Below are 26,809 nucleotides of genomic sequence, written 5' to 3'. Positions count from 1 at the left end.
TGCCAGCAATTGCCATGTGACCTTGGGCAGCCACTTGCCAGCTCTGGTGCTCATGTCCCTCTGTGAGGTGGGAAGCCAGTGCTTTCATCAGGGTGCTGTGAGGGTCACATAGGACAAGGGATTGAATGCTTGCATCCCTGAGCAGTGCCAAACTGTGACCTGAGGGGATCCTTCCTCCCTCCCAAAGCTGTGTGTTTACTTATTGTAGGAAAACTTCTTACTGTGTCCAGCGGAGAAGTCAGTAGTCCCCAGTTGTTTGTCTAGTAATGACTGTTTCTTCCCCCAGAGGTGATGGGTTTGCATCTCGAGTGAGCCCCTTACTCCCTGTGTGACCTTGGGTAACGCACCACACTTCTCTGAGCCTTCCTGTGCTCATGTGAGGTGGAGTGGTCTTACCACCTGGCAGAGTTGTTGCAAAGACTGACGTTTAGGAGTCATTGTAATGGTTGTACTTTGACTTCCCCGAAGGCTCCCCAGCGTGATCTTATTGGAGTCAACGTGGGGCCCCCGTTGCTCCTCAGTTGGCTGAGAGGCAGCAGGACAGGACTTGAGCTTTGAAGTCTGAGAAATCTGGGTTTGAATTGTGGCCCCGCCTCTTACAGACCCCAGAGCCTGGTGGAAGGCACCTAAATCCCTCCAAACCTCAACTTGTCTCATCTGGAAAGTGGCTGTAAAGAGCCCAGCTCACAGGGATGGACACTTAAAAGAATCAACTGTTCCTGGTGATCAAGTAGGAAGGGCTTGATGAATAGGGCTTGATACATGCAGGGCTCCCTAGTGCTCTTCCGGGGCCCCCCCTTCCATCTCTCCACACGTCCTCCTGTGGGAAGGAGGGGTAGGCAACCCAACGGGCCTGTGGGTCCTTGAAAGAAGCTTGGAACCACGTCCCTGACCCAGAGACCCTGGAAGAAAGACCCTGACGGAACGGCCCCGCGTGATGAGGAGGCGCTCTTTGCGCCAAATGCTATTAATGGTCATAAAATTATCCACAGTTTTCTGAGGCCCAGTCCCAGGGTTTGCCTCAATGGGACCCTAAAATCGCAAGCAGAAACAATTAGGAAAAGGCAGAGACCGCCGAGCAGAGATGGAGTTAAATGTGTAGCAGCCCCGCTCTCGTTAACTTGGGCTGTTCACATTTTGTTACCAGGAATTTCTTTTTAATTAAAAAGCAACCAAGTTATTAAAGAATAAGCTTGCGAGGGGCTGGCCGCGCAGCAGCGGAAGAGCCAGCGGGAGTGAGCGCTCCTCACAGCAGAGCGCTGGCCCGGTGCTTGGCCTGGGAAGATGAGCGGGGGGCCGTTTCTGAGCAGATGCTCACCTGGACACTCATCACCTGCCCTGGGACCTTGAGAGCCTTGTATTCTTATCTGCAAACTGTAAAGTGCTGAGCAGGTGAATGCCTGGTGCCTGTCCAGAGCTTTGGGCACAGGGCACGTGAGCCCTGAGGGGCTGGCATTCTGTGAAGGGGCTGCCTGAGGGTGGGGTGGGGCTAGAATTAGGCTTGGGGGAGCTGGATCCTTGAGGATGAGGTTGGACATTGTCTCTGCAAGAGGCCGCTTGTTGTTACGTAGCGATGAAGACGTGGGTTTGGGTCTGATGGACCTGAGGCGGAGATCCGGCCCAGACTCCTACTAGCTGTATGATCTTGGATGAGTAGTTTACCCTTCTAAGCCTCTGCTTTCTCCTCTGTACAAGGGGCATAACACTGATCTCTCCCTGCGAGGGCAGCAGGAGGCCCCCGTGAGGCAGTGGAGTCAGGGCCCACACATACGGCTCGGCAAAGGGCGCGTCTCTTGTCTTCACCCTTACACTTTAGGGCTGATCACGTGCTGGTGTCAGCTCTTTTCTTTGGTGGTTTATCTTGCTCAGTGTTGACAGTCCCTGGACCTGTTAATAATGTTTTATTGCGTCTGTCAGGCACTTTATACTTTTCAAAGTGCTCCTTGACAGTAAGAGTGCTTTCCACTCCTGGTGCACCACCTAGTAGGCGCCCTCCCTGGCCTAGGGGCTCTGCACCTCAGCTCTCAACACCTCACAGCATCTCTGGAGAACTGGTGTGGCTGTCCCCATTTTGTACAGGGGGACTCAGCTTCCGGGAGGGACTTGTCTGCATCACTGGCTCGGCCGGGGACAGTAGGGGCTCACACTGGGCTCTTCAGGCCCCAGAGCCCATACCCTTTCCTCTTTAGCATGACCCTGCCGAGTGACTGGGCAGAAAGCCCAAGCAGATAGTCTTCCGATTAACCTTGCTCACGCTATAGGTGAGAAAACTGAGGCCCAGAGAGGGCAAGTGACTTACAAGAACCACGCCTAACATGTTTTTATACTTTACATAGTTTTTAAGGTCTTTCAAGGCCTTTATATAGATTTCAAGGCTGAGATACATCTGCCTCAATTTGTCTTCCTAAAAGCCCAGGAGTGGGGCATGGCAGGGGATGTGATAGTTAAGCTGTCAAAGAACCATGGAGGATACAGTGGTATGAATAACTGTATACTGTGCTTCTATGGGGTAATGCAATTTGGAAAACGTGGATTGAGCGTCGGTGATAACAAGAACATATGCTGCTCAGTGAGCACCTCCTCCTTGACCTACAAACGTCTGCGACGCTCCCCAGCCTGCGGGGCCGCCAGCCCCAGCCGTGGCTGTGCATCTTGTCAAAGGAGCACCAGGATCATAGGTTGTAAGCTCCAAGAGGCAGGAGTATGTGTGTCTAGCTCACCGTGTTTCCCGCACCCGGGAGAGTATCTGGTACGTCGTACGTGTTCTGTGCTGTGTTACCCACTGGAGCTCAGCATCTGCGTCTGAGAACCGGGGGTTTTATTACTGATCCCGCTGGTGATTATGGGAATTAATAGGTGTCCCCAGTGCCTGGAATGCAGCAGGGGTTCAGTGAGTGTTGCTCAAGGGTGCTCTGTCCCACCTGGTACCCCAGTGACTGCCCTCTGCCTGCACCCTCTGCAGGCCATCCCCACTCACTGTCTCCTTTTCCTGTCTTTCTCTGAGTAGTGAACGGGAGCTACGGCCACTGCACTCTGGGCTCGGAGAAGAGTCTGCTGGACCTGGACCTTGCTGAAGGCCCTGGCCCCACCTGTCGCCAGGGCCTGTTTCTCCCCGCAGGAAGCCCACCACCCCGGGGCCACCCCCCAGCCTGCGAGAGGCTGCTGCATTTCCCCCACCCCAGCAGGTATGTGCTCCATCCCCACGTATCAGCTGCCTTCTGTGGTTGGTCCCTGGGGGCCACAGACCTAGGGCCTCCAGACCTCACCTGGTCTGCCTGGCTCGTGGGACACACAGGGACACTGAGTCATGGGAGGACCAGAGACCAGCTGGAGCCCAGTAGCACATGGATGGCCGCCTGGTCTAGGGTCTGCACCTCAGCACTGCAGGGCACCATGAGAGACAGGTGTGGATTTACTCAGGTGTGTTTCCCCATTGCAAAAGCTGAGCTGACTGTTATAATCGGTCATTTCAGAAGAAGATTCAGAGGATGGGGGAGAGGCTGCAGAGGGAAAACCCAGCTCAGGGTTCATGCACACTGTAGCGACAAAGCCTGGACTGCTCCTGGAGCCGAGAGGCGTTCCCCCACCCAGGCATCTCCTGCCCCAGGAGATCTCCCCAGTAGAGTTTACTTTCCAGTGGGAGCTCCATGGTGGGAAGGCTGCTAGTTAGCAGGATGCTTATTCTTCCCACGTGGAACCATTTTTCTTTGAGAATGTAGATTCTCTGTGGCTTTCCTTGATATCCGTGAGACTTCTGATTTACAGGAGTGTATTAGTCTGCTCGGGCCACCATAACAAAACACCTCATACCGGGTGGCTCACACAGCAGACATTTATTTCCTTACAGTCCGGAGGCTGAAAGTCCAAGATCAAGGTGTCCGCAGATTTGGTTTCTCCTGAGGGCTCTCTTCTTGGCTTGCAGATGGCCAGCTTCTAGCTCGCTGTGTGCTCACATGGTCTTTTCTCTGTGTGCACACCCCTGGTGCCTTTTCTTCTTCTTACAAGGACTCCAGTCCTGTTGGGTCAGGGCCTCACCCTATGACCTCATTTAACCTTAATTACCTCCCTAAAGGTGCTACCTCCAAATCCAGTCACATTGGGAGTTCGGACTTCAACCTATGAATGTTCGGGGGACACAATTAAGTACGTGATGAGGAGTAAGCAAGCATCATTTAGGCTTTGAGCTGTGCATTGTTTGGCGAAAGTCAAATGCATTTATCTACTTGATTATTCACTGAGGCTCCCCCGGCAGCATGCAGTTTCTCCAATGAAATTCTTTGTATCTCATGGTAGAAGCTATGCTAACCTAGTGAAAGCTAAGGAAGTGGATTTTTTTTCTCTTTTCCTTTTTTTTTTTTTTTGGTAGAGACGCTCAGACGCATCATGGGTCATTTTGAATGTCATTGTGACAGGGCGCAGGAGAGGCTGTACGCAGAGCCCTGAGCCGGCATCTGTCTGTTGCTGCCGCCTCTGCTGCTGATCTGGCTCTCCCCAAACCCCTCATTTTCCTAAAGCCCCATCCCACACCCAGTTGGATCCTGTGCCGTCTCCCTCCCACCAGAATGCCTTGTGTTTGGGGTCTCTCCGTTCACGCTGCTCCCTCTGATGCAAACAGATCCAGGTTCACATTCCTGCTCTATCACTGCCTGCCTCTGAGGGCTTGGGCAAGTTGCTTCAGTCTTCATAAGTGTCACATAGATGGTGGTCTCTCCCTTGAAGAACCTGGCCGTGCCTTCAGCAGATACCGAGCACCGTTGTACTGTTGGGATTCATGAGGCCGTCCCTGGGGACGCGCCTGGGGTTCTTCGCTCTTTCTAGGGACCCCCGCTCCGAGTTTCTAGAGACGTGATGGGAGTTGCCTGGGGGCCAGAGCAGGGCCAGAACCACTGCCTGGCCTCACAGGGATGCCGAGGGCAAGGGGGGAGGCTGCCTTAGCTGGCATTTGGAGCCAGGAGACACTAAGGCCCGAGCTGCCCCCTCCCTGCCCGATGCCATTCAAGGCTTTGCTGTTGATTATTTGGGTAACTTAGTCACAGAACACCACAGCTGTTCTCTTCTGGTGTTGGTTGCTTTCACCTGGTGCTGTTTGGAAAGCAGTTGCTTCAAACAGATGCTTACTGGCTGCCCTTTCCCACACGTGCCCACCTCTGCCAGGCCCAGGATCACAACCAGCCAAGGAGCAGCTGTGCACTTTGGTTTTTTTTTAAGCTCCACAAAGTCACCACTTCAAATCTGATCTTTAAGTTACTTGGGGCTTTTTGCTGGCAGTGGTGGGCCCAGCATCCCCAGCCCTGGAGATATGGGGGTATGTGTTTTCTCCTCCTGATTCCACCAGGTGACCCTGCTGTGGACAGCAGAATTCCTGGAAGGGAAGCAAGGTCTCTGGTGAGTGGGGCAGAGAATTGTTCAAGGGTCGTTGAGAACCAAACAGGAGACCCTCCCCCAGCCTCCTATCCAGGGAGCACTTCAGGTTAGGTCTACACATGAGAACTCTACACACTTGGGAGGGAGGCAGGAGCCTGGGTTCTGGTCCCGGCCCTGTCTCTGGTTTGCTGCTTGTGACTGCAGTGAGCCCTTTGCCCTCTTGGTAGCGATGGGATTGGACTCGGTGCTCTCTGAGGGCTCCGGCCTCTGACTTTCCTTCTCCCCTGTCCTGTCCCCTCCTCTCCACCTCAGGGCTGGAGCAGAGGATGCCACAGTTGCAGGGAACTCGAGAGGGAGGGGCTGGGGTTGCAGGGCCACTTTGGGAAGCAGAGGGACAGGTGATGGCTCCACAGTCCCCGGCTGCAAAGAGCCCCAGGACAGCGGTGTTAATAATAGCAGTGCTGATGGCCCCATTCACCCTGCTGTCCTCTTGCCAGAGGGCTGTCACAGCATCTGTTTCCTCCCTTGATCCTGTCAGCCAACCTCTGAAGTAGGGAGGGTTAGTCCTCATTTCACAGGTGAGGAAACGGAGGCTCAGATGGGGAGAGGTACAAGAGATGATGGGGTGTCCCAGTCAGACGTGGGGCACATAAGCAGGCCTCCTGTTCTGCGCAGCCAGCTACTGGGGCTTCTCTGACCCTGAGCCCAATGTCACGTTGCTGGTCTCCCTCCTTCTCGGAGTCCTGTGATGACCAGCAGGACCCGATATCTCTTCCTGCACTTCTTTGTCCCTTGTTTGGGAGAGGCTCCCTCTAGGAATGCATGGACCACATGTGTGATGGTGACAGCATCTCAGCCAGCTGGGCCCTGCCTGTCACCCTCGGGAGAACTGTTTGATGTTGGGGTACAGGGTGAGGCTCAGAGCACCTTGCCAAGGTTTGCAGAGCCAGGAGTGACTGATCCTGGCCTCAGGTCTCAACCTAAGACCCGAGGGTTAAGAGATGTTCACCCAGGTCTTTTGCTGCCCCACCTGGCCTGTCTGCCCATGGCTTCTCCCCGGAGTTGCATTTTGTGCACTCGTGGGCTTGAAATTCTGGGATATTCCCCCCCAGAAACGTTTCCTCAGTTTTTCCTAGGGTGCCCGCTCACTGTGACCATGGTTCAGACTCCCACCCGCTGAAGTTCACAGTGGAAAGAACAGATTGCTTGGGGCAAAACACCACATTTTTAGAAATTAAGAAAGATTTAAGGGACAAGCAGAATTTAAAACCAGCTGGACCTGGTGTCCCTCAAAGAGCCATCCTCAGCCTTCTTCCCGCAGAATTCACTAGAAGGTCACGGGGAGGCAGAGAGGGCAGACCCAGGGAGGCCTCAGAGGCAGGACGGATGGCACTCAGGCTGGAGACGGTGGTCTGGACTTAATAAAAGGATGAGATGCACTCCTTGCTGTCATCCTCCTGGGCACATTCGTGTTTTCAGACCTCCTGCCTCTCTTGAACCTCTCTCCAGCCCCCTCCTCTTCCTCTCCCTCCCCTTCTCCCTTCACACTCTTCCCTGCTGATCAGACAGCAGGGCCTGGTCTCTCTGCTGCCAGCCCTCAGCCTCCCCATCCTGCTCTGGGCTCCTCCGACCCTCGACCCTCAGGCTCCCCGCCGCCGCCTACCTGGGCCTCCCCGCTGTGGCGTGCCCCGCCCCCCATAACTCCTCTGCTCTGTCTTCCAGGTCGCCCAGGCCCCAGGCCACCTATGTGAACGGTGGCCTCCCGGCCACACAGCACATCAAGCAGGAGTCCCTGCCCAACTACCGAGCCATGACGGAAGCTTGCGTGCCCCCGTCTGCACACTCCCGGGTGCCACCGGCCACGGGCCTGCACACAGACCTGGACCTCCCGGGCCGAGGCCTCGCCAACCCCGCACCTTCCTGCTACCTTCTGGGCAGTGAACCCAGTTCTGGCCTGGGCCCCCCCCCTGAGGCCCACCTCCCTGAGGGTGGCCTGAAGCGCTGCTGCCTCTTGGGTCTGCCCCCCACCTCCTCAGCCTCCGCTTCACCCTGCGTCTCCGCCGACATCACCTCCATCATCCGCTCCTCCCAGACAGCCCTGGTCACCTGTGTAAATGGACTCCGGAGCCCCCCTCTGCCGGGAGACCCGGGGGGCCCTCCCAAGCGGGCCCGGCCCAGCCCCGCGTCCACCGAGAGCCACGAGGGCAGTTTGCAGCTTGATGCGTGCCGGAAGGCCGGCTTCCTGAAGCAGGAGCCCGCGGACGAGTTCTCCGAGCTCTTCGGGCCTCACCGGCAGGGCCTGCCGCCCCCCTACCCCCTGTCTCAGCTGCCTCCTGGCCCGGGCCTTGGAGGCCTGGGGCTGGGCCTGGCGGGCAGGGGGGTGGCTGGGCGGCAGGTGTGCCGTTGGGTGGACTGCTGTGCAGCCTACGAGCAGCAGGAGGAGCTGGTGCGGCACATCGAGAAGAGCCACATCGACCAGCGCAAGGGCGAGGACTTCACCTGCTTCTGGGCGGGCTGCGTGCGCCGCTACAAGCCCTTCAACGCCCGCTACAAGCTCCTCATCCACATGAGGGTGCACTCGGGCGAGAAGCCCAACAAGTGCATGGTGAGTTCCCACGGCCGCTGGCCTGTGCCGCTGCCTGCCGCGGGGCAGCACCCGCCTCACTGCCCTGGGAGAGCTTTGCCTGGGCTCCTCCCCTGGGGGTCTGGCTGGGATCCGCTTGCTTGGAGAGGGAAGGACCAATGCTGTAGATGTGGCCACTGGTCACAGTGGCCAGTGCTCTGTCACTGGGAACCTTGGCGGAGGGCCCCTCGTACTCGGCAGGTACCCCATCCTCCACCCTCGATGGCCTGGTGCCGCACTCACTGGTTCAGGTGGTGACACACGTGCTCTGAGGTCAAAGCGGCTTGGCCAGCCTTCTTTCCTACACACAGATGCTCAGTGTCCCACCTGCCGATGGCCAGGTGAGTCACGAGGAACGTGTCTTCCCCAGCGCTGGCTCTTCACCACGGAGGCTCCTGGGGCCTCCTGGAGCAGCCACAGGCTTGATTTCTTCCAAAGAGCCCTGGGCCCTTACAGGCAGGCATAAGGCCTGAGAGCTGTGGGTCCCCAGGGCAGGCTTTGGGGTAAGGCCAAGGGTTAGCAGATACGGCCCTGGATAGCACCTGCAGTATTCTGGCTGAGGGTGAGGAGGTTTTTAGGGATGCATGTGAGCGCGTGCGCACACACACACACACACCCATTAAATGTAGGGACCCAGGCCTCTAGCCCTTCTGACTGGTCATTTCCACGTTCTGCTCTCACTGTGGTGGAAATCCGTATCAGAGGTTAGGAATGTAGTCTTAGTTCCTGATATCTTTAGCCAAGCCACTGTGCCTACCCCCAAGGCCCAGCCAGCCCACCAGGACAGGCGTCTGCCTGGTAGTGGAAGGACTGATGGAGCCACCAAGGCCCAGCTCCATCTTCCCAGCTGTTGGGGCTTGGGTAAGGCAGAGGAAGGAAGCAGTGGGTCTGGTCGGCAGGACCAGTGTTGTAGCCAAAGTTGAGTTCTTCCAACACGTATGTGCTGTCACAGTCACTGGACCCTGCCTCATGGAGAACTCAGTCTGAGAAGGGGTGCAGCTGGGGGAGAGGTGCACTTCTATTCCTGCTCAGTGCGCAGGGCAGCATTTGCAGGACCAGGGAGGGGGCAAGAAGCGTCGGCAACCAGCAGCATAAACTCATCCTCCTGGGACCAGCTGTTCGCCCCTGAGGCCCACCTGCTTGTGGAGCTGTGAGCTGGGTACCCATTGGACCAGCTTATTCAGCTTCAAGGAGGCTGCATCTTGAGAATGAGAAGGAATTCACTTTGTAGACACGTGAGGGACAGGGAACAGCCTCTGCAAAGAATGGAAGTAGGATGGGACCCATGGTTGGTGTGCTGGGGTTGTGGGGAGAGGCTGGAATGAGCAGGCTGAGAAGTGGACCATATTGTATGTCTTTGGGCCAAGACTGTGCTGGAAGGACAGCTGGTGGCCAGGCTGGTTCCTGGCGATGCCCCCGTTCATTTGGGGTGTTGTGACACATGACTTGTGAGAGGGTGCACCCCTCCCTGGAAGGAGATGCCCAGCGGACATCGCAGGGCAGGGCTTCTGGACAGCAGACAGTCCTTGTTTCTTTCTGACATCCTGCAGTTGACAGCTGCTGAGCTATAGTTCTCTTTCACGTCTTCTCTCCTGGGGTGATCTCACTGATGTCTGCAAGGCCCTCGTGGAGACTGTCTGGCTTGCATCCTGGCATGGCATGGTCAGTGGCCTTCTTGCACTCGGGCTCCTGTGTAGAATAACAGACAGCATCCAGGAGTTTCTGTGTTAGATGTGAGGGACCTTGAGGCCTTCCCTGTCCATTTTCCAGGTTGGGAAATGGATGCCCAGTGAGTGGGTCAGAGAGGCTCAGATTACTCAGAGCAGTCTCAGGATCTGTAGGGTTTCTTCTCCGGGGCCAGCCTGCAAGAATGTCTTTTGGTTCAGCAGATGCCACGCAACACTGGCATATACCTTGATCTGGGGACTCAGACCTGTACCTGCCAAGATCTTTGCCTAGGGCACTCACAGTCAGAGATGGGTGGGAGTTGGGTGTGGAGAAGAGTGGCAGGGTCTGGGATGGAGAAATCTAGAAGGGCTTCATGGAGGAAGTGATGTTCAAGCCATGTCTGTACTTACCTGTGGTTGCGTTTAATCTTTACGAGTGTCCTGTAAAAGCAAGGGTTTTTACAGAAGAAGAAACAAAAGTTCAGTAGGGTCCAGCTGGCCTTCCACCTGCTGCTGTGAGACTACTTACTTCATCTTGCCTCTTAGGTGGTTTAGGGTTATGGTAAAAACACCAGCAAGCAGCTCCTGAGTGCTGACTGTGTGCCCGTGGTCCTCACACTCCATGTGGTCCTCACAACAACCCTATGGGGCAGATACTATCAAGCCCCATTTTTCAGATGAGGAAACTGAGGCTCAGCGAGATTGCCTAATTTTCCCCAGGTCACACAGCTAGAGACAAACCGTAACAACAACAATAATAATAGAGGCTAATAATCATGATAGCAATAATAGTTCAACGATAAAAATAACTTGCCGAAGTTTACACAGCAAGTAACCATCGAAGTGGAAGTTGAACTCACATCTTTTTAAGCCTTGATGCTCTTGTTTGTGTATTTCTTCTCCTGTTAAACTGATTACTCCCTGGTGTCATCCTCTGGAGATGGTAGCAGAGATCTCCTCTGAGCTCCGCCCTGCCCACCGTGGGAAAGCTCCCCCTTCCTGCGAGGCTGGCGCAGTAGGTAACCCAGGGGAAGGGGCGGGCCCTAGCCCGCACCCAGATAAATAAAATCTCCCTTCCCTGTAAAATTATTAATTTCTCATGACAGGCCTCTGCTACCATGTGCTGTAATAGACAAAGGAATTTTGGACCGGGAGCCTCTGGAGAACAGGAAATAGATGAGACACTTTGATTGAAGAGTAAATGGCCCACTAAAATAGCAGTTAATCCTTTTATTATCTTTCCAGCAGCCGTTTCCACAGTTCTTTCATGAGGTAAGCCTTCCCCGCCCCGTCCAACTGTAGCACTCCCGTCCTCGCAGCTGGTTCACATTTAGCCTGCGGAGCCTCTGCTCCCGCACCAGGCGGGCCTGAAGGTGCCTGGAGGAGCCCAGCTCCCCTCTGCCCAGGCTGTTCATCCTCAGGCTCGGCCTGAGACCCAGGACTCGCCTCACCGGCCCCCCCGGGGTGCACCGCCCACCCCCACCCTGCCCTCTCCACGGCCCTTCCCCGCTGTCCAGCGGAAGCTTCCTAATCTCTTTGCAATATCCTGTTATGTTTCTTACGTTGTCGGAGTTGTCTTAGCCTTATTAAATTTGGGGTTTCATCTGCGTTACGATAGCAAGGTTACGTCCAACCCAAATACTGACCCGACGCCTCGAAGACGTTAACTTTGAAAAGATTAATTTCTTGCTTTCTTAGGTTGGCTCTCCCAGACGGTTGGAATTCTGATTGTCTGAGACTGCAGAAATTAGCAGACTGTGAATTTGCTTTTCTCCACATCGAGAAAAAGACAGGCAGAGGTGAAAGAGGAAAACCTCTCATAACCTTGGGTTTTATGAAATAATCATAACAACAACCCCTGACTTTTGTGAAGGGGTTGTGAGCACAGCATGGAAGGTGTGAAAGGCAGGTGAAAGTCCGAGTCTGGAGTCACACTGACCTGGGGCCCTGCCACTTACCAGCTGTGTGACCTCAGGCAGGTGACTTAAACTTTCTGAACTGTAGCATACTCATTTGTAAAATGGAGTGATAATAGTACCTACCTTTTAGGACTGTTGTTATTAGGCTTAAAAGAGACGACATAGGGAAGTGCTTAGTTACTTCTCTTCTTCCCCATTCACACTCTTCACACTGATCATCCTAGGAGATTCATACAGTAGCCTTAGGAGTTAGGACACGATTGTTGATGGCTGTTTTACAAGTGAGGAACCTGAGGCTCAAAAGAGCCAGTCAGGAGTGGAGCCTGGACTTGAGGTCAGCTAATTGCTGCAGCCTCCGCTGTTGGTGCAGTGGGCAGCGCTGTCACATATGCTGGTGGTCTTGTGGTCAGGTGTCTGCCAGCGATGCAGAGCCCCTGCTTGGTTCCAGACAGTGGCTATTCAGGGTGACTGGAGTTAGAAGGGGGTGCCAGGGCAGAGGCACAGGGAGGAGGCTCTAGTCCCTGCCCTCCCAGTCCTGATGCACAGCTGGAGCCTCAAGCTGGGTTCCTCTGGCAGCTGCAGCCTCACTGACCATTGGTCCCCATCCTTTACTCCCTCCAATCTGCCCGAGGTGCCATTGAACCTGGGACCAGGGATGTACATCAGAGAGAGGCTTGACTGGGGGTCTGGGATTGCATCTCATGGGGAAGTCCTAAGGGAGAAGAGACCTAATATACTCTGAGACAAGCTATGTCCAGCCAGGGATTACCATGCCCATTTTACAGAAGAAGAAACTGACATTTAAAGATGCAGTATATCACCTGGTGCAATTGCCTGGACCATTCCACAGGCCGCACTGCCTTCTACCCCCTGCCTTTGTCCAGTTTCTCTATTCAGAAGAGTAGAGTCCTCTGTGCTTCTCACATCACAGTGTGTGGAGTCCCGGGGAATCTGCTCTTCCCCACCCCCATGTCCTGAGACCAGCCTGGTGGGAGGGCACATTCCCAGACCAGCTGATACTTCTGACTCATCTCAGCATCTCAGGCTCATCCTAGGGAATTATCTGGGCGTTTGAAATGTCTGAGCAGGCGGCTTTACCAATCCACCCTCATCATGTAGGGAGAGGGCATGGGGAAGACAGGCCTTGAGAGGATGGTGGGGCAGCTTCAGTGGGCAGGGGGTTTCCTGAAGGGGCTGGTAACCAAAAGTTGGGGAAGGTTAGACTGTGGGAAAGCGATCTGCAAATGAGGGAAGAATCCTTCCCCTGAAGCACTTACCTCACTGGAGGGGCAGCCTCCCTATGTGCCAGGAGTTGGAGGTCCAGAGATGAAGATGATGTGATGCAAGACGTTGGCGCCGTGGGGAGGATGCCGTTGAATCTTGCAGTCATATTGCTGGACCACGGAGGGAGGGAGGGGAGCCAGGAGCTGAGGATTTGAGCCTGGCAGCTTAACCTTGTCCGAGTCAGTCAGGGGGGACAGGAACATTATTGAAATACTCATTAGGTGTTTTTCAATATTTAGGGCTTCCACACATTTGTGATCTCAGCACTCAGAACATTCCTGGAGACTGGAATTATCCCCATTTTACAGATGGGGAAAGGATAGTCCAGTTCATGCCCAAGTTCTGGCCCCAAGTGCCCCGTGGGGTCAAATTTGAACCCAGGTCTCGGCCTGACTCCTGACTCTCATGTGTGCTAGCCATGACCCTAAGCCGCCTCCCAGGCAGAGAATCATCAGTCTGCTTACAAAGTGGAGAGGATATCCAGATCTGAAACTCAGTCAGCAAGCTGGCACCGAGTGCCTCCTGTGTGCCAGGCCCTGGTGGGCCGTGGGGTCACAGAAGAGAATCAAAGCCAGCCTGGCCCCGCGGAGCCCTGGTGGAGCAGGGAAGCACATAGACATCTGCATTTAACTGTTTCCCAAGCCAGCACCCCGTCATCTTGAGAGCCTGCAGATCCCTGCCCTGTTGACATGATGAGTCTTTTGTTCTGTATCAGAGGAGAGAACACTCATGGGATGAAGAATAAGACATTTCGTCTCTTTAGAAATAAACAAGTCACCTGAAAACAATCCCCCTTTCTGGAGGCTGGTGAGATTAAAATCCTGCAAAATTGAACATGGTTTGCCCTGGAGGAGCCTGCTGTACATAAGCCCATAGAGGACAAGCTGGTCCCGCCAGGTCAGGTCACCAAGCCCACCCACTTTGGAAACAAGGACCAGAGCCTCGCCTCATTTGGGGTTGGGGTGGGGGGTGGGGGCAGGAGGGTCTGGGTAGCAACACCTTTTTGAGCAAGGGCAGCCATCAAGTTGGCATCCAGATGTGCCCTCGTTAACGACCCTTACTGAGGTCCTTCCTCTGGGCCTTGACTTTTGCAGGTACCTCTGTCTGGAATGGCTTTCCCAGCCCAGCAAACTCCTAACCATCCTGCACAACCCAGTCCAATGCTCCCCTCCTCAGCTCCCCCTTTCTCCACGCATCCTGCTGTCCCAGCACGTGTTGCCTCATTTATAACAGTGCTTCTGGTGTGGCTGAGTGTCTTGGGGACCACATGCTCTTTGGCATCTGGCCTGACCTTGCAGGCAGAGGAGCTGAGTCTCTCCCTAGCAGAGAGGCTCTGCCCTGGTGGCCGCGCGACCTCTCTGCTCCGAGGCTGTGTGAGGTTGCTTGGACATTGTCCTCCAGAGTGGTTTCTTATAAAGTCATAGGATTGGAGGGACCTTTAAGATGGTCACATCCACCCATAATCTGGTGCTTGAAGTTTTCCTGCAAGAAAGCCTTAATTTGAAACCTGGCTTTGCTACCTATCCGCCTGTGATTGTGTTCAAGTGACTTCTGTAAGCCTCTGCTTTCTTACTTGTGAAGTGGAGGGAATAGGATTGTTGTGAGGCTTTAATGAGGTACTATACACAAGACGCTTGTGCAGTGCCCGGCACACAGTGAGTGCACAGCAAATGGTCTGACTGCTCTGGGCAGTTTGCATTAGGAACAGAGAAGAGGGAGGTTTTAAAAGGCGTAGTGGCCATGCAGTCATAAATGTCCCCAAAGGAACAGAAAAGGCTGTTGTAAGCCCCAGCTGTACCATGGATGTGACCCTGGATGGGTCACTTGTCTATGCTGAGCCTCAGTTTCCTGAACTGTGAAATGGGATTAATGCCTAGCATTCTGTGTTCCTTGGGGGCCCAACAGATACTAATGCCCTTTCCCCTCTTGAAGCCAAGGTTCCAGCTCCACAGATCTTGGCTTACACTGGATGCTTTCCTCTCTCCCCCAGTTTTTAAAATTCAAACTCAGGGACCTTCATAAGGAGAGGCTTTCTGGAAACTCCAGCCTTGCAACCAACTCAGAGCCCTGAGGGTCCCCTCTCATCACTGCACAGAGGGGGAAACTGAGGCCACAGATGGAAAAGACTTGCCTGGGAAAGAGGAGAGGAAGGAGACAGGAGGAGCTGGAGACTCATCCCATCACTGCTGCTTACTGACTGTGCAACCTTGGACAAGTCACTTCACCCTGAGCCTCCGTTAATGCATCTGTAAAATGGGGCTTGTGTGAGGGGTAGAGATCTGTGCTCCACAAATTGAAGAGGGCTCTGCAGAGGGGATCAGGTTGAGTCCCCAACTCTCAGTCCAGCGCTCCTACCTGTAACCAGGCCCCTGAGTATGCAGTCACTCTTACAGGCGTATCTCTGCCAAGCGGGTTTCCCATCCGGCATAAGAACCCGTTAGCCACATGCTCCCCAGATGCAGTGCCTGGCCTCTCGGCCTCTGTCTGCAGCTCTTCTGGCCTCCTCCTTCTCTACTCCACAGCCCCCCATCCCCCACCTCTCACCTCTCTACCTCTATGCCCCACCCCTCCTACTCCCATTCGCTTCCCCATCCCCAGCCCTACCTCATCTCCATCCCTGGCTCTCCGCCCCCCATCTTGTTTGAATTCTGAGCCAGGAATTGGTGAGCCAGGGTGGACCCATAGCTAAACACATAGGATATCTGTTGGGGTTCAGATCCGAGCTCTGCCCCTTAACCAGCCATGAGACCTCAAAAACGTCAGATGGCCTCTCTGAGCCTCAGTTTCCTGTCTGTGTAAAAGCGAGAGTGTTGTGAGAATTAAATGAGATCATGTATGTGTAGCACTTACCTCAGGCCTGGAAAAATACTCCATGCTTGAAAACAGGAGCCCTTGTTCCTTTTTCTTTCTCTCTTTTTTTTTTTTCTGAGTCATCAAAGCCATGCTCTCGTAGAGATGAGAATTCCTGGGAGCACCACACTTGAGGGTACAGGAACACTGGCCAAGTTTTGTGAACTCAACACTGCTTTATGGAATATGAAAAAAATTAAGGATAAAAAACACAGCCCTCTGAATTGAATTTAAAATAATAAAAGGAGAAAAAGCTTTTGAATTTAATGTGAATGGAATTGAAATGATTCTCTTACTGGAATGAGAAAGTCAGATAAAATCAACAGTGACTTGAAGAAAGTGTCCAGAACATGTTTTCTAAGAGGGACATCCTGGAAATGGTAAACTTCGTGATTGAGCATTAATGGGCTCTGTCTCCGTGGGATGGCGGATGGGTTATCTGAGCCCCCTTCGCGTGCCCCACTTGGCCTGCTGCATGAAGGACCTCATCTGTAAAGTGGGTGATGGGCCACACCACCCCATGTGGCCTCAGTCTCCTCCAGGACCTAGGACGCTCAGCTTACCTGTTTCCCGCGCTCGGTAGAGTGCCCTGGGCTCAGCTGTGTTGTCTCCTCCCGCACATCTGCCGGCTTTTCAGCACAGCTTTATTGACACCCATACTGTGCCAGGTTTGATGCTAGAAGCAGGAGGTGCAGCACCAAGTGAGGAATGGTTTGGTGGTGAGGGAATTAACCAAATGCTGCAGAGACACAGAGGAGGGAGAAGGCTTCCCCCAGGACATCATGAGAGTTGGGCTTTGAGGGGAGGGGAGGAGCTTTCCAGGTGCAGACCATGAGGAAAGGCATTTCAAAGAAAGGGAACAGCACATGCAGAAGATGTGACAGTCTTGACCCTTGAGGGGAGCATAGGTAGCCTCTTGTGCTTGGAGCACGTTCTGTGCATGGGGGCTGGGAGCAGAAATGGCAGTTGGAATTGGACCTTAAAGGGCCTTGAAGTCCAGTATGAAAAGCTTGGACTCTACCCTGAGGGCAAGGGAGAGAGTGGTGGAAGGGTTCTGAGCAGGATAGTGACACGATCAGCGTTCACATTTAGAATGTTGGTCGTGTGGCGGGTGCATCCAAGGGGGAGTAGCAGTAGGCCAATGAGGACACAGAGGCCCAGGAAGGAGTCTTTCTCCCCGGGTCCACTGGAGCAGACAGCAGGGCGTGGCTGCCAGCCAAGGCCTGGGCACCAAGGGCCAGGCCAGCTCAGCCCAGCGAGCCGTGCCGGGCACAGTGTCTGTACCTGATTGGGTACCAGAGTTCAATCCCCCTTTGGAAACAGCATCCAGCACGTTTACCAGTGGGAAATGGGAAAGGCATTTCCCATAATGTGGCTCCGTAAAGTTTGCACAACTGTTCTTTGTTTTCCGTCCATCCCCACAATAAATCTTCCTCCACGGCCAGGACTGGGGCCTCCGCGGTCTGTAAGTGATTACAGCCCTGACTTGTGCAGTGCTGCCTCCTCGAGATGCATTCTTCTGACGTGGGTAATGATAAAATGAGAGTCCATCACGGAGACTCACGGCCTTGCAAGTGGCGATTTCCAGACGGCTGGGAGGTGGCCTGCCTGATGGAGGGCAGCCTGCTCTTGCCTCCTCCTTGTACCCCCCAAGTCTGCCATGTTGGGGGCGTAAGCCTTAGAGAGCAGAGAGCGTGGTAATCGCAGGCTGTGCGTATCTTGGGGATGGTGGTCTCTGCTGGGCATGGAGGAAGGCAAGTGCCCTGTGCGTGTTCAGCCGATGGTCCATCCACCAACCTCATTGTTGTACTGAGCCAGAAAGTGTAGGGTTTTTGATCTGAAAGTAACACTTGTAGCTTCCCAGGGCAGGACCAGCCCCGGTGGTACAGTTTTGACAGGTAGTTCCTGTGCTCATGGAATGCACAGGGCAGGGGCAGGAGTCTGCCGTGCCTCCAATACTTCTCCAGGACCCCACCCCACTGCCTGCTCCCATTCCTTCTCCCCAGGAATCCAGGACAAGAGGAGGTGGCCTTGTGGAGGCCACCAGTCCGAATGCCCGTGTTTGCACTTTTGCTGTTTGCTGATGGGGAAACTGAGACCCATAGAGGGGGTTGGCTCATTGAGATCACAGAGCAAAAGAACCACAGCTCAGCTCCCTTGCCTCCCAGCATGGTGCCCTTCCCACTGTGCAGAGCCTCATAGAGCCGCACAGTCTGTTGAGTACCTGCTATGTGCCAGGCCCTGTATTGAGAGCCAAGTTGCGTTGCCTCCATCTGTACCATCACTGCCTCCCTCTTCTGGAGAAGTGTTGTGTTTGCTTGTGTTGCGTTTGCACTGGGGAAGAACCCTTCAGGGAATCTTGTCTGCTGCTGTTCCCAAGCCCTGCAGCATTCTGACAGATGGGGACTCGAGGCCCAGGGTGGGGAGATGACCCACTGGGGGTCAGCAGAGGAGATGGCCGGTGACTTGTGCAGTCCACATGTTTCAGAATCACCTTCCCTCCTGGCAGGGTTGGGTTCAGGCAGCACTGCCCAGCAGGCTCCAGGGAGACTGTAACCAGCAGTGGGTTTCAGACATCACAGCTCCTTACGGGCATTAGAAAAGCACGATGATTGATTGCTGTGGGTGTTAGGCCCAGAGGAAGCCTGGCTTGTGCAAAGGCCCACACGGGTGAACACCAACATGAGTCTGCGGCTCTTCTGCCCTCCCCCACCCCTTACCTTCCTCATGCATATGCGGCCACCTGGCCTTGGGCCTCAGTTTCTTCACATGTGTGACAGTGACTTTGATCAGTCCCAAGCCTTTAGGTTTCCTGACCCTGACTCCACCAGTCTGGGTAGAGACAGCATGAGCCATGGTTCAGAGCTCGGTTCCCTCCCCAGCTCTACATCAAACTGCCTTGTGGCTCTGGGAGAGTCACCAGACCCTATGGGGCCTCCATTTTCTCATCTATAAAATGGAAGGCTTGGACTCCAGGATCTCTAAGATCCTTCGAACTCAGACGGTTTATCTTTCCACATCCCTGGCAGGGCCCTAGGGAAGGAGGAAAAAGGTGGAGGACAAGGAAGGGGCAGGTGTGGGCCCCTGCTGCGCTCTCTGACCTCGATTCCTTCCACACTCCTCTCTTGCTCTACTCCAGCCGCACTGGCTCCTGGCTGTTCCTCACACATGCCAAGTTCATTCCCACCTCAGGCTCTGAGTGGCCCTTCCCTCCGCCCAGAATTCTCTTGCTCCAACCCCACCTCCCTTCACTCGGGCCCATGGAGGCTTTCATGGAGGTCCATGTCACCTCGTCCAGGAGGCCTTCCCTGACCACCTGTCTAATATCTTCAGCCATTCTCTGTCCCTCATACTACCCAACATTATGCGTTTGTCTGTGATCTGTTGCCTCCACTCAACCGTAAGCTCCATGAAGTCTAGATCCTTTTATGTTTTGTTCCCTGTTGTATTTCTAAAGCCTTGAACAGTATGATTGACAACTATTTGCTGAATGAATGTGATTGAGTGGAAAGGGGGAGAGCCTGACTCAGTGGCGCAGAAGCGATGGAGTGTGCTGGGAAGGGCCCAGGCTGGGAGTCAGGAGTCTGGTCTTGTAAAATGAGGGTTTTTGCAACAAACTCACAGGGCTGTGGTGAGGACTGCGTGGGTTGTTGTCTGAGGGGCATTTCTGGGTTAGGCTAGATGGGTAATGTGCCCAGAGAGCCCAGCACAGCACCCGGTGCACAGCTGGTGCTCAGCAGTGTTAGTTCACTCCTCCCACCCCATCCCCGCCTTGATTTCCCTCCCTCCTGAATCTGCAACATCGGGGTAAAGGAGAGTCTGCACCCCAAGTCCTCCAGCACATGGAATGTCAGACCCAGACAAGAGCTTAGAAACCATCAACTTAGAAACCGCCTGGCTCAGTCCTCTTTGTGGATTTGGAAACTGAGGCCTGGAGAGGAGGAGTTCTTGTCCAGGTTCCCACGCTTGGAGAGAAATTTACAAGCAAGCCCTCCACAGAGTAGAAGCTCTGTAATTAGCTGCTGCTGCTGCAGCTGTTTATCATTAATTCAGTCTCCACAGATTCTGTTTTTATGACCGTGGGCCCAGAGATAGAGCAAGAGTACAATTTTGCATTAATTGACAACAAAAGGACTGTTACAGCCAAGAATGCAGCAGAGGAAATGATTAAACTACCCCAAAGTAGCTACTTTAAAGTGTGAGGAAGGAGGGAAAGTGGCACTTTTTAGGAGCGTGCTCTCCTCCAGATAGCAGGTTCAGCCCTTTGTTTTCTCAGTGAATCTTTTGATGTTGGCATTACCGTCCCATTTTATGGGTGAGGAGACTGAGGCCCAGAGAAGTTAAGTGCTGGAATTCCAATCCTGGCCACCCTCTGCTCCAGGATATCCTCTGTGTCAGTGTTTTTTCTGTAATCGATCATGAGCTGATTGCTCCCTGTTTTCATTGAGCGCAGCCCAGAGAATGTCTGTCAAGACATCTTAATTAGTTACTGTGACTCCTCAAAAACAATCCCATGTAATCTGGATTTTGCATGGATCCTTGCACTTAACCTACACTGGTTGGGGGTGGGGTTTGCTTTATTAAGAATTAGCACCACAAGCCCAAGCCGTCCTTATGCCCCCACTTCCCTGGCTTCTTTTGCAAGGAGACAGTGACCTCACAGGTTAGGGGACGTGTACAGGGGTCAGAGGAAGGGAGGGGTTCGGGGGTGGCTGCCTGGGACTCCATCCCCGAGAACAGGTAAGAGAACCAGGTTAGGATGGAGGCCTCTGCGGCCCATAACGGTGTACATGGGGCAGGAGAGAGAATGTGGGGAGGTTCCACAGCCAGTAAGAGATAGAGTCGGGATTCGAACCCAGGGAAGCTTGAAGGCATAACCACTCCTCAGGAAGAGCTGAACCCTGCCTTCAAGGCTTCTGGAATCCAGTTCTGATCCCTTATTCACCATGATGTTGGCTAGGCAAACTATTTCCTTTTTCTGGTCTCAGTTTCCTTATCTGTTTAGTGGCAATGATAATCCTGCCTCATCTGCTGGAGGTTGTTTACGGCCCGTCATCCTATATCATCTTCACGACAACCAGTGCCCCAGTTTCCCAGTGAGCACACTGGGACCCGGTGAGGTGGGGTGACCAGCGAAGGGTGCCCAGGGTCACACGGTGGGTCAGTGGTGATGCCCGGGGTCACATGGCGGGTCAGCAGTGATGCCTGGGGTCACTCAATGTGTCAGTGGTGACGCCCAGGGCAGGCTATTCCCCTGCCACCCGTCTCCTCTGAGTTCTGTTGCTGCGTGCCCCAGGTGTGACGGTGGTGTTTGTCAAGCCAGCTCTGCTCCCACCGCTGCCCCCCAGAGCCCAGCTCTTGAGCTGGGGAAGACGAGGTGTGGTCCCGAGGCGAGCAGAACAGAGGGTCTGCCACCCGCAGTCAACACCTCCGTCAGGAAGTTCGTGGCTCGTGCCTTCGAAGCGCCAGCCCTTTAATTGTCTCCACATTGTGAACCCAGGAAGGTTGGTTCTGACAACTGGTTGGCAGACGCAGCCAGGGATCCCCCTCTCGCAGACAGGCGGTGGTTTCGGCCTTTCAGGAGCTGTCTGAGGTGGTTACTGCCAGGTATAAATTAGATTCACCTGGCAAGGCCCCACTTCCCACTGGAATCTTCGTGAAAACGTTCCCTGTGGGTCCTGTCAGAGAGGGAAGCGTGGAGGAGGCCTGGGACCCTGGGAAGCCGGCAGGTGGGAAGCAGGAGCTTCTGGGACTCATTGGTAAGATGGGTAAGGCGAGCAGGGCCTCATCAGGACGTTTGCTGACCCCAGAACTTTTGGCTTCAGCCTCTTCCTCCACAAAAAATACTAAAAATGACATTTTATGACCGCATTGGTTTAAAGACAGCATATTAATTTTATGTATTAAAACATTTTCTTTGACCTAAAAGTTGCTTTTTTCTTCTGATTATAAATTAAATGCAGACATGTTCGTGGGTTCCTAATAGTGTTGTGGACTCCGTGTACTGTGTGTGTTGTGCCTGGTGGACAAGTCAGCCCGAAAGCAAGGCCTGCAGGGGCCGCAAGCGCCTGAGGTGCAGTCGAGGGCTTGCCTCCCCCTCCCCTTCCCTAGGCTTCAGTTTCATCCTCTGTGAAGAGGAATGAGTGGAGGAAACACCAGAAAATCCAGCTGGGATGTTCTACTCTGTCCCCTCCTGTTCTAGTCCATTTTATTCCTAATCATTGAGTTCTTGTTTTTCATTAAGAATTCATGGGTATTTATGACAAAAGATCTGTATGCAGTTAAACTGACATAGAGAAAAGGACATAAATAGGTGAAAAACCTAAGCTCACTAAGTTACTGTGATTGAACCCTATATTTACTGGAGCTTCCTGGAAGCCAAGGCAAAGAAGGCAAGTTGTTGAATTATAGAATTCCTATCGTCTGGGAAAGGAAGCAGAGCAGCCAGCTTGTGTGTTGGGGCCAGTTTTGTCTGCATATCAGATCTTTATGAGGCCATGGTGAGAGTCACATGAGCTGATTGCTGGAGAAATGCTGTATAAATGATGATGACACGGAGTCACTGAACAAAGCCATAGACCTTGTTTTCACAAATAACTTTGCTAATGTTCTTTGAGAAAAGCCAGGGCCAAGTAAACACTGGCAATGGAGGAACCTTACCTGTGACCTATAGTCTATGCTGTATTCTTAGTCTGCCTGTACAGCAGCCCTCTGAGGTAGCTGTCATTATTCTCACTTTGCAGATGAGGAAACTGAGGCTCAGAGAAGTTAAATGACTTGACCTTGATCACTCAGTGCGACCTGACTTTTGTGGCAAGTGGCCTCTCTCTACAGACTTCATGGGTCAGTCTATTACTTAGGGCAGACTCAGCCCCTTACTCAAGGAGCTCATAGCCTAGTGGACTCTGCAGATCTTAAGAGGACAACACTGTGATACATGCTTTCGGGAGGTGCTCAGGGGTGATGGGGCCTAGTAGAAGGAGCATCTGTCAGCCTGGGCCTGGGGTAGGGGGATCAGAATAGCATCGTAGAAGAGGTGAGAAAGGGCACCAGCCTGGTCCAGGAGATGAGACGGTGAAGCCTGGATCCAGGTGGTGGCAAAAGGGAGAGAAGCAGCCACCTACCAAGTTTCTTACTTATAAACATCAGAAACCAGCTCTGGCCATAATGAGCCCTGCATCCCCTCCCTCCCCTACCCCCTAGAATTTATTGGCAGGCTCCTGTGACCACAGACCATTTGTCTAAGGAAAGAGGAGCAGACTTTGAGGACAGGCAGGATCCCAGGACCCCAGGAGCCTAGAAGCAGGGAACCCAGACCTGCTTCTCCAGACCACAGACTATCCAGACACCATGCTGGGGTCCTCAGCCTCTGTGGTCTCTCGCTCCAAGGCCAAAGCTGTTAGCAGGGCATCCCACTGACCAGGCCTGTCTTGGGTCCCCACCCCCCCAAACCCAGGTTGATGAAGGTTGTCCCCTCTTTTGTGGGAGGCATAGAGGTCCTCCCTATTCACACTTTCACCTCCCACACTGAAGGTTTCTTTAATATGGGGGAACTGGTCAACCAATCAAACTGACATACCTGCAGCCACAGAAACAATTGGATCTGAGAGATATTCAGGAGAGAGAGTCAACAGAAAGGCATGGGAAGCCTGTTAAATGTGGGGTTAGAGGAGGAGCCCAGGTTGGTGCTCTGTTCTGTGGCCTGGGTTCATTGTGTGGACACACTGGCAGCATGAGGGAGGAAGGTGTGAGTTGGTTTCAGATGTGCTAAGTAGGGAGGTGCCAGCCAGAGGGCCCCAGGGGGCTAGAGATGTGTAAGTCTGGGGCTCCTGAGACAGGAGATGGGTGTCATCAGCCTAGAGGTGGGCCTGAGAGCATAAGGGGCTGGAGGATCTGGTCAGGGATGGGGGTAGGGAGTGGGGACTGGAGAGAGCCATCACCCTTCTGACTGTGCTTGCCTGTGTCTCCAAGAAGAGAGAGAAGGCCAGTGGGCTGGGATGCCTCCTCCTGCTGGGATAGCAGAGGGCCCTTATGAAGTCCTCTTGTGCAGCGGCTCCTGCACATTTTCCAGGGGCCCAGGCTGACACAAGGGCCAGCTCAGAACAGCATCTGAGCGTGTGCAGCTGTGCTTATGTGTGTCCATTCAAATCACCACCTTGGCGCCTGCTCTGTGCTCTGCCTCGTCCTGTCCTGGAGAAGCTCACCATCTAGAGGGGGGCCAGTCTTTGAACCTGAGTTACAAAAAGCCATGATGAATCCCCTGGAAGAAAATAAATGGAACTGAAAGGAGAGGATTTAATACAGGGTGGGGAGGCCTCCAGAGAGAAGCTAGGTAATAAGAATTTTCCAGGTGCCAAAGGATGGGAAGGGTGTCCCAAGGAGAGGGAACAGAATAAGAAAAGGCCTGGAGGTGAGAGCCGCCAATGGCTGAGTGATGGAGAGAATAATGGAGAGGTGAACAGGGCTGGTGACAGAGGACCTTGTGTGTCAGATGCAGGAGCTCGGGCTCTGTCCGCAGGGCTGCAGAGTCCCGAAGGTGGGTTAGAGCAGGAGGGGTGTGAGGTACGTGTGAACATAGATGTGTGTGTGCTTCCTGTGCCTCTCGAGGGCCAACGTGCACACAGTCATGCCATCAACGAATATCTCTGCCCACACTCGAGTTAATTAACAGGTAATGACTTAATTCTAGAGGCGTTTCCAAGAATGGAGTTAGTGTCTTTGGTTGCAGTTTCCCAGGGCTCAGTACCCCCTTTCCTCCAGATTTATAGAGGCTGCTGGAGAGCACTGTGCTTTTTCCAACTTGGCCCACGGATCCTCTGTGCTGGGCCAGGGTGTCCAGTGAGGGCCCGTGACAAGATGTCAGGTCTCAAGGGGACCACCGCTCTGCCCCTGGACTGATTGCACCGTTTGTGGAGAGGGTCCCTCTGAAGGAGCCCAGGCTTTGGGCCGGCTGGATGTCCCCCCTCCAGCAGGCCTGTGGTCAGACGCTGGCTGAACTCAGTCCTCCTCTTCTTAGACACATTCACGTCTAGACCCCGCGGCCAGGCAGGGATCACATCACCCCTTGTTAATGCTACAGCTGGAACCATGAATGAGGCTTGGACACAAGGGCAAAGTAGGGCTGCTTCCTTTACCCGTGTTAGGGACCAGCGGGCATCAGGACCTCACCAGCCTCCCAACCAGAGAAGGAGTGGAGGGGCTGCCTCGCCAGAACTAACCCCCCAAGGGCAGCTGTGCTGTGTGACATTGGGAGAGTTACTTTACCTTTCTGAAACTTCCATTTCCTCATTTGTAAATTGGTATTTAGGTAGGTGTCCCAGAAGCAGACCCTGAGAGGAAGATTTGTGTACAAGTGATCTCCCAGGGGAGACCAGGAGGGAGGGTCTGCCACAGGGGCGGGTAACAATGCCTGTCTTCCAGGGTGGGAGGGGGTTCATTCATTCATTCCACCCTCTTAATTAGTCTTTGGAATATGCCCGGCAATGAGTGAAGTGCTGGGGACAGAGGTGAATGGGACCTGGGAGAAAGGCAGGCTGGGTGGAAGAGCTGCAGGGGAAGCTGACCACAGGCCCGGTGACATTGGGGAAACTGAGGCTCAGAGCTGTGTTCTACCAGGGCCTCACACAAAGTGACCTCAAAGCAACTCAGCGCCAGGACCACAGAAGTGGAGGTCGGAAGTGCAGACAGTCTCACTGGGTGAGGCCCTGCCCGGATCACAGCGTCCTGCTGTCTGCAGCGCCTGCAGTGGGCTGCGGGGGCGGTGTGGGGAGCAGCGGGGTCTCTGTTTGCACAAGCTAACCGGCCTGCGGCAATTGCTGCTCTAATTGTCATTGTCCTGCAATTTGTACGGCATGGAATGGAGCAGAGATTATGCCCTGAATGTCTGTTTATGCCGTCTTTAAAAAAGCCCCTCAGATGCCAGGCTTGCTGAGCAACCAGTGGGAGACCTGTGGTTTCCAGCCTCAGCCTGAGCCTCAGCCATACCCCCCAGGGACATGTCCAGGGTAAATCAAGTCCATTTCTAGGAAAGCACAGAGCCCTCCTCCCCTAAGGGGCTCTGACCCTGGCTTCCTAGCTTCTGGAGTTCTGAGGGCCTGTGTTTATGTGTGTTTGCCTGTCTCTGGGTTCCTGTCACCATGTCTCTATGTGCTGGGGTGTGTGTGTGTGAGTGTGCATGCGTGCACCCTCACAGGCCTGTGTGTTAGCATCTGTGGGCATGTTTTTGTTGTTGAATGTGTCCCCAGGGGCCAGGGTATTGTGTGTGTTCCTTTGAGTGGGTTGATTTGTATCTGGGGTGTCTGCTTGTCTCTGTGTGTCTGTGCAGCATATGTCTGTGAATGTGGATTCTACGAGCCTGAAGAGGGTGTCATTCCTCGTGGTCAGGGTGGCCAGGGGAAGCACCGCTGAGAAGGGCAGGCTAGATTCGGGCCCTGGTGAGTGGGTGCAAATGGAAGGTGGGGGAGCTTCTCCTCCCACTGTTCTTCCCCTCTTCCCAAAACTTGGAGGGAGGAAGCTGCCAGGAAGCAGGTTCAGCGTAGTACCAGGAAGGACTTTCTAGCAGGCAGGACCTTCCCCAATGGAGGGAAGTGTGGGACCAGAGGCTGGCCTACTACTTGGCAATTTCACTCAGCAAACATTCCCTGAAGCGTCTTATTCTTTATCAGACCTTGCTCTGGGCCCTGGGACAGACATAATTCAGGTTGAGTTCCAGGACCCACAGAATAATGATGATAACCCTGGAGACTGGGTCCCAAAAGGCATAATAGTAGTTAAAGTGATGGAGCCCTTACACTGCTGGGCACTGCTCTAAGCTCGCTAACACATTCGGGCCAGGTGCTATTTTACAAATGAGAGACTGAAGCCCAAGTGATGAAGCAGCTTGCCTGGAGTCCCTGCAGCAGGCAGAGGCACAGCTGGGGGTGGAACCTGCATCTCCGTGTCAGGAGGACTGCCGGCCCCCCTCCCTTGCCGCAGCTCTAGGCGATGGTGCCTGCCAGGTCCTAGAAGAGGCTCGTTTCTGTCCCCAGAGTTTATCTGCATCCAGGAGGTGCCTGTGCCATCCTGCCTGTTCCCTGCCAGCATCCTCTGAGAGCTCTTAGCGC

General features: G+C 53.9%; 1 protein-coding gene across 3 annotated transcripts in view; it reads left to right on the top strand.

The window, feature by feature from the left end:
- The window catches only part of GLIS1 (GLIS family zinc finger 1), a 221,393-nt gene that overhangs the window by 129,705 nt on the left and 64,879 nt on the right, over positions 1-26,809 (top strand). For 2 of the 3 annotated variants that reach the window (XM_057697995.1, XM_057697989.1), the window contains exons 2-3: positions 3,008-3,185; positions 7,087-7,969. In XM_057697995.1, coding sequence (XP_057553978.1) covers positions 3,008-3,185; positions 7,087-7,969 — 1,061 coding nt within the window. Of the gene's footprint in view, positions 1-3,007; positions 3,186-7,086; positions 7,970-10,902; positions 10,927-26,809 lie in introns of all 3 variants that reach the window. The other variant, XM_057697979.1, reaches the window with a different exon arrangement.

This window comes from Hippopotamus amphibius, chromosome 1 (assembly GCF_030028045.1).
Source record: "Hippopotamus amphibius kiboko isolate mHipAmp2 chromosome 1, mHipAmp2.hap2, whole genome shotgun sequence".
Lineage (NCBI taxonomy): Eukaryota > Metazoa > Chordata > Mammalia > Artiodactyla > Hippopotamidae > Hippopotamus > Hippopotamus amphibius.
The sequence above is the reverse complement of the archived record's forward strand: the minus strand, read 5'-3'. Positions and strand labels throughout refer to the sequence as shown.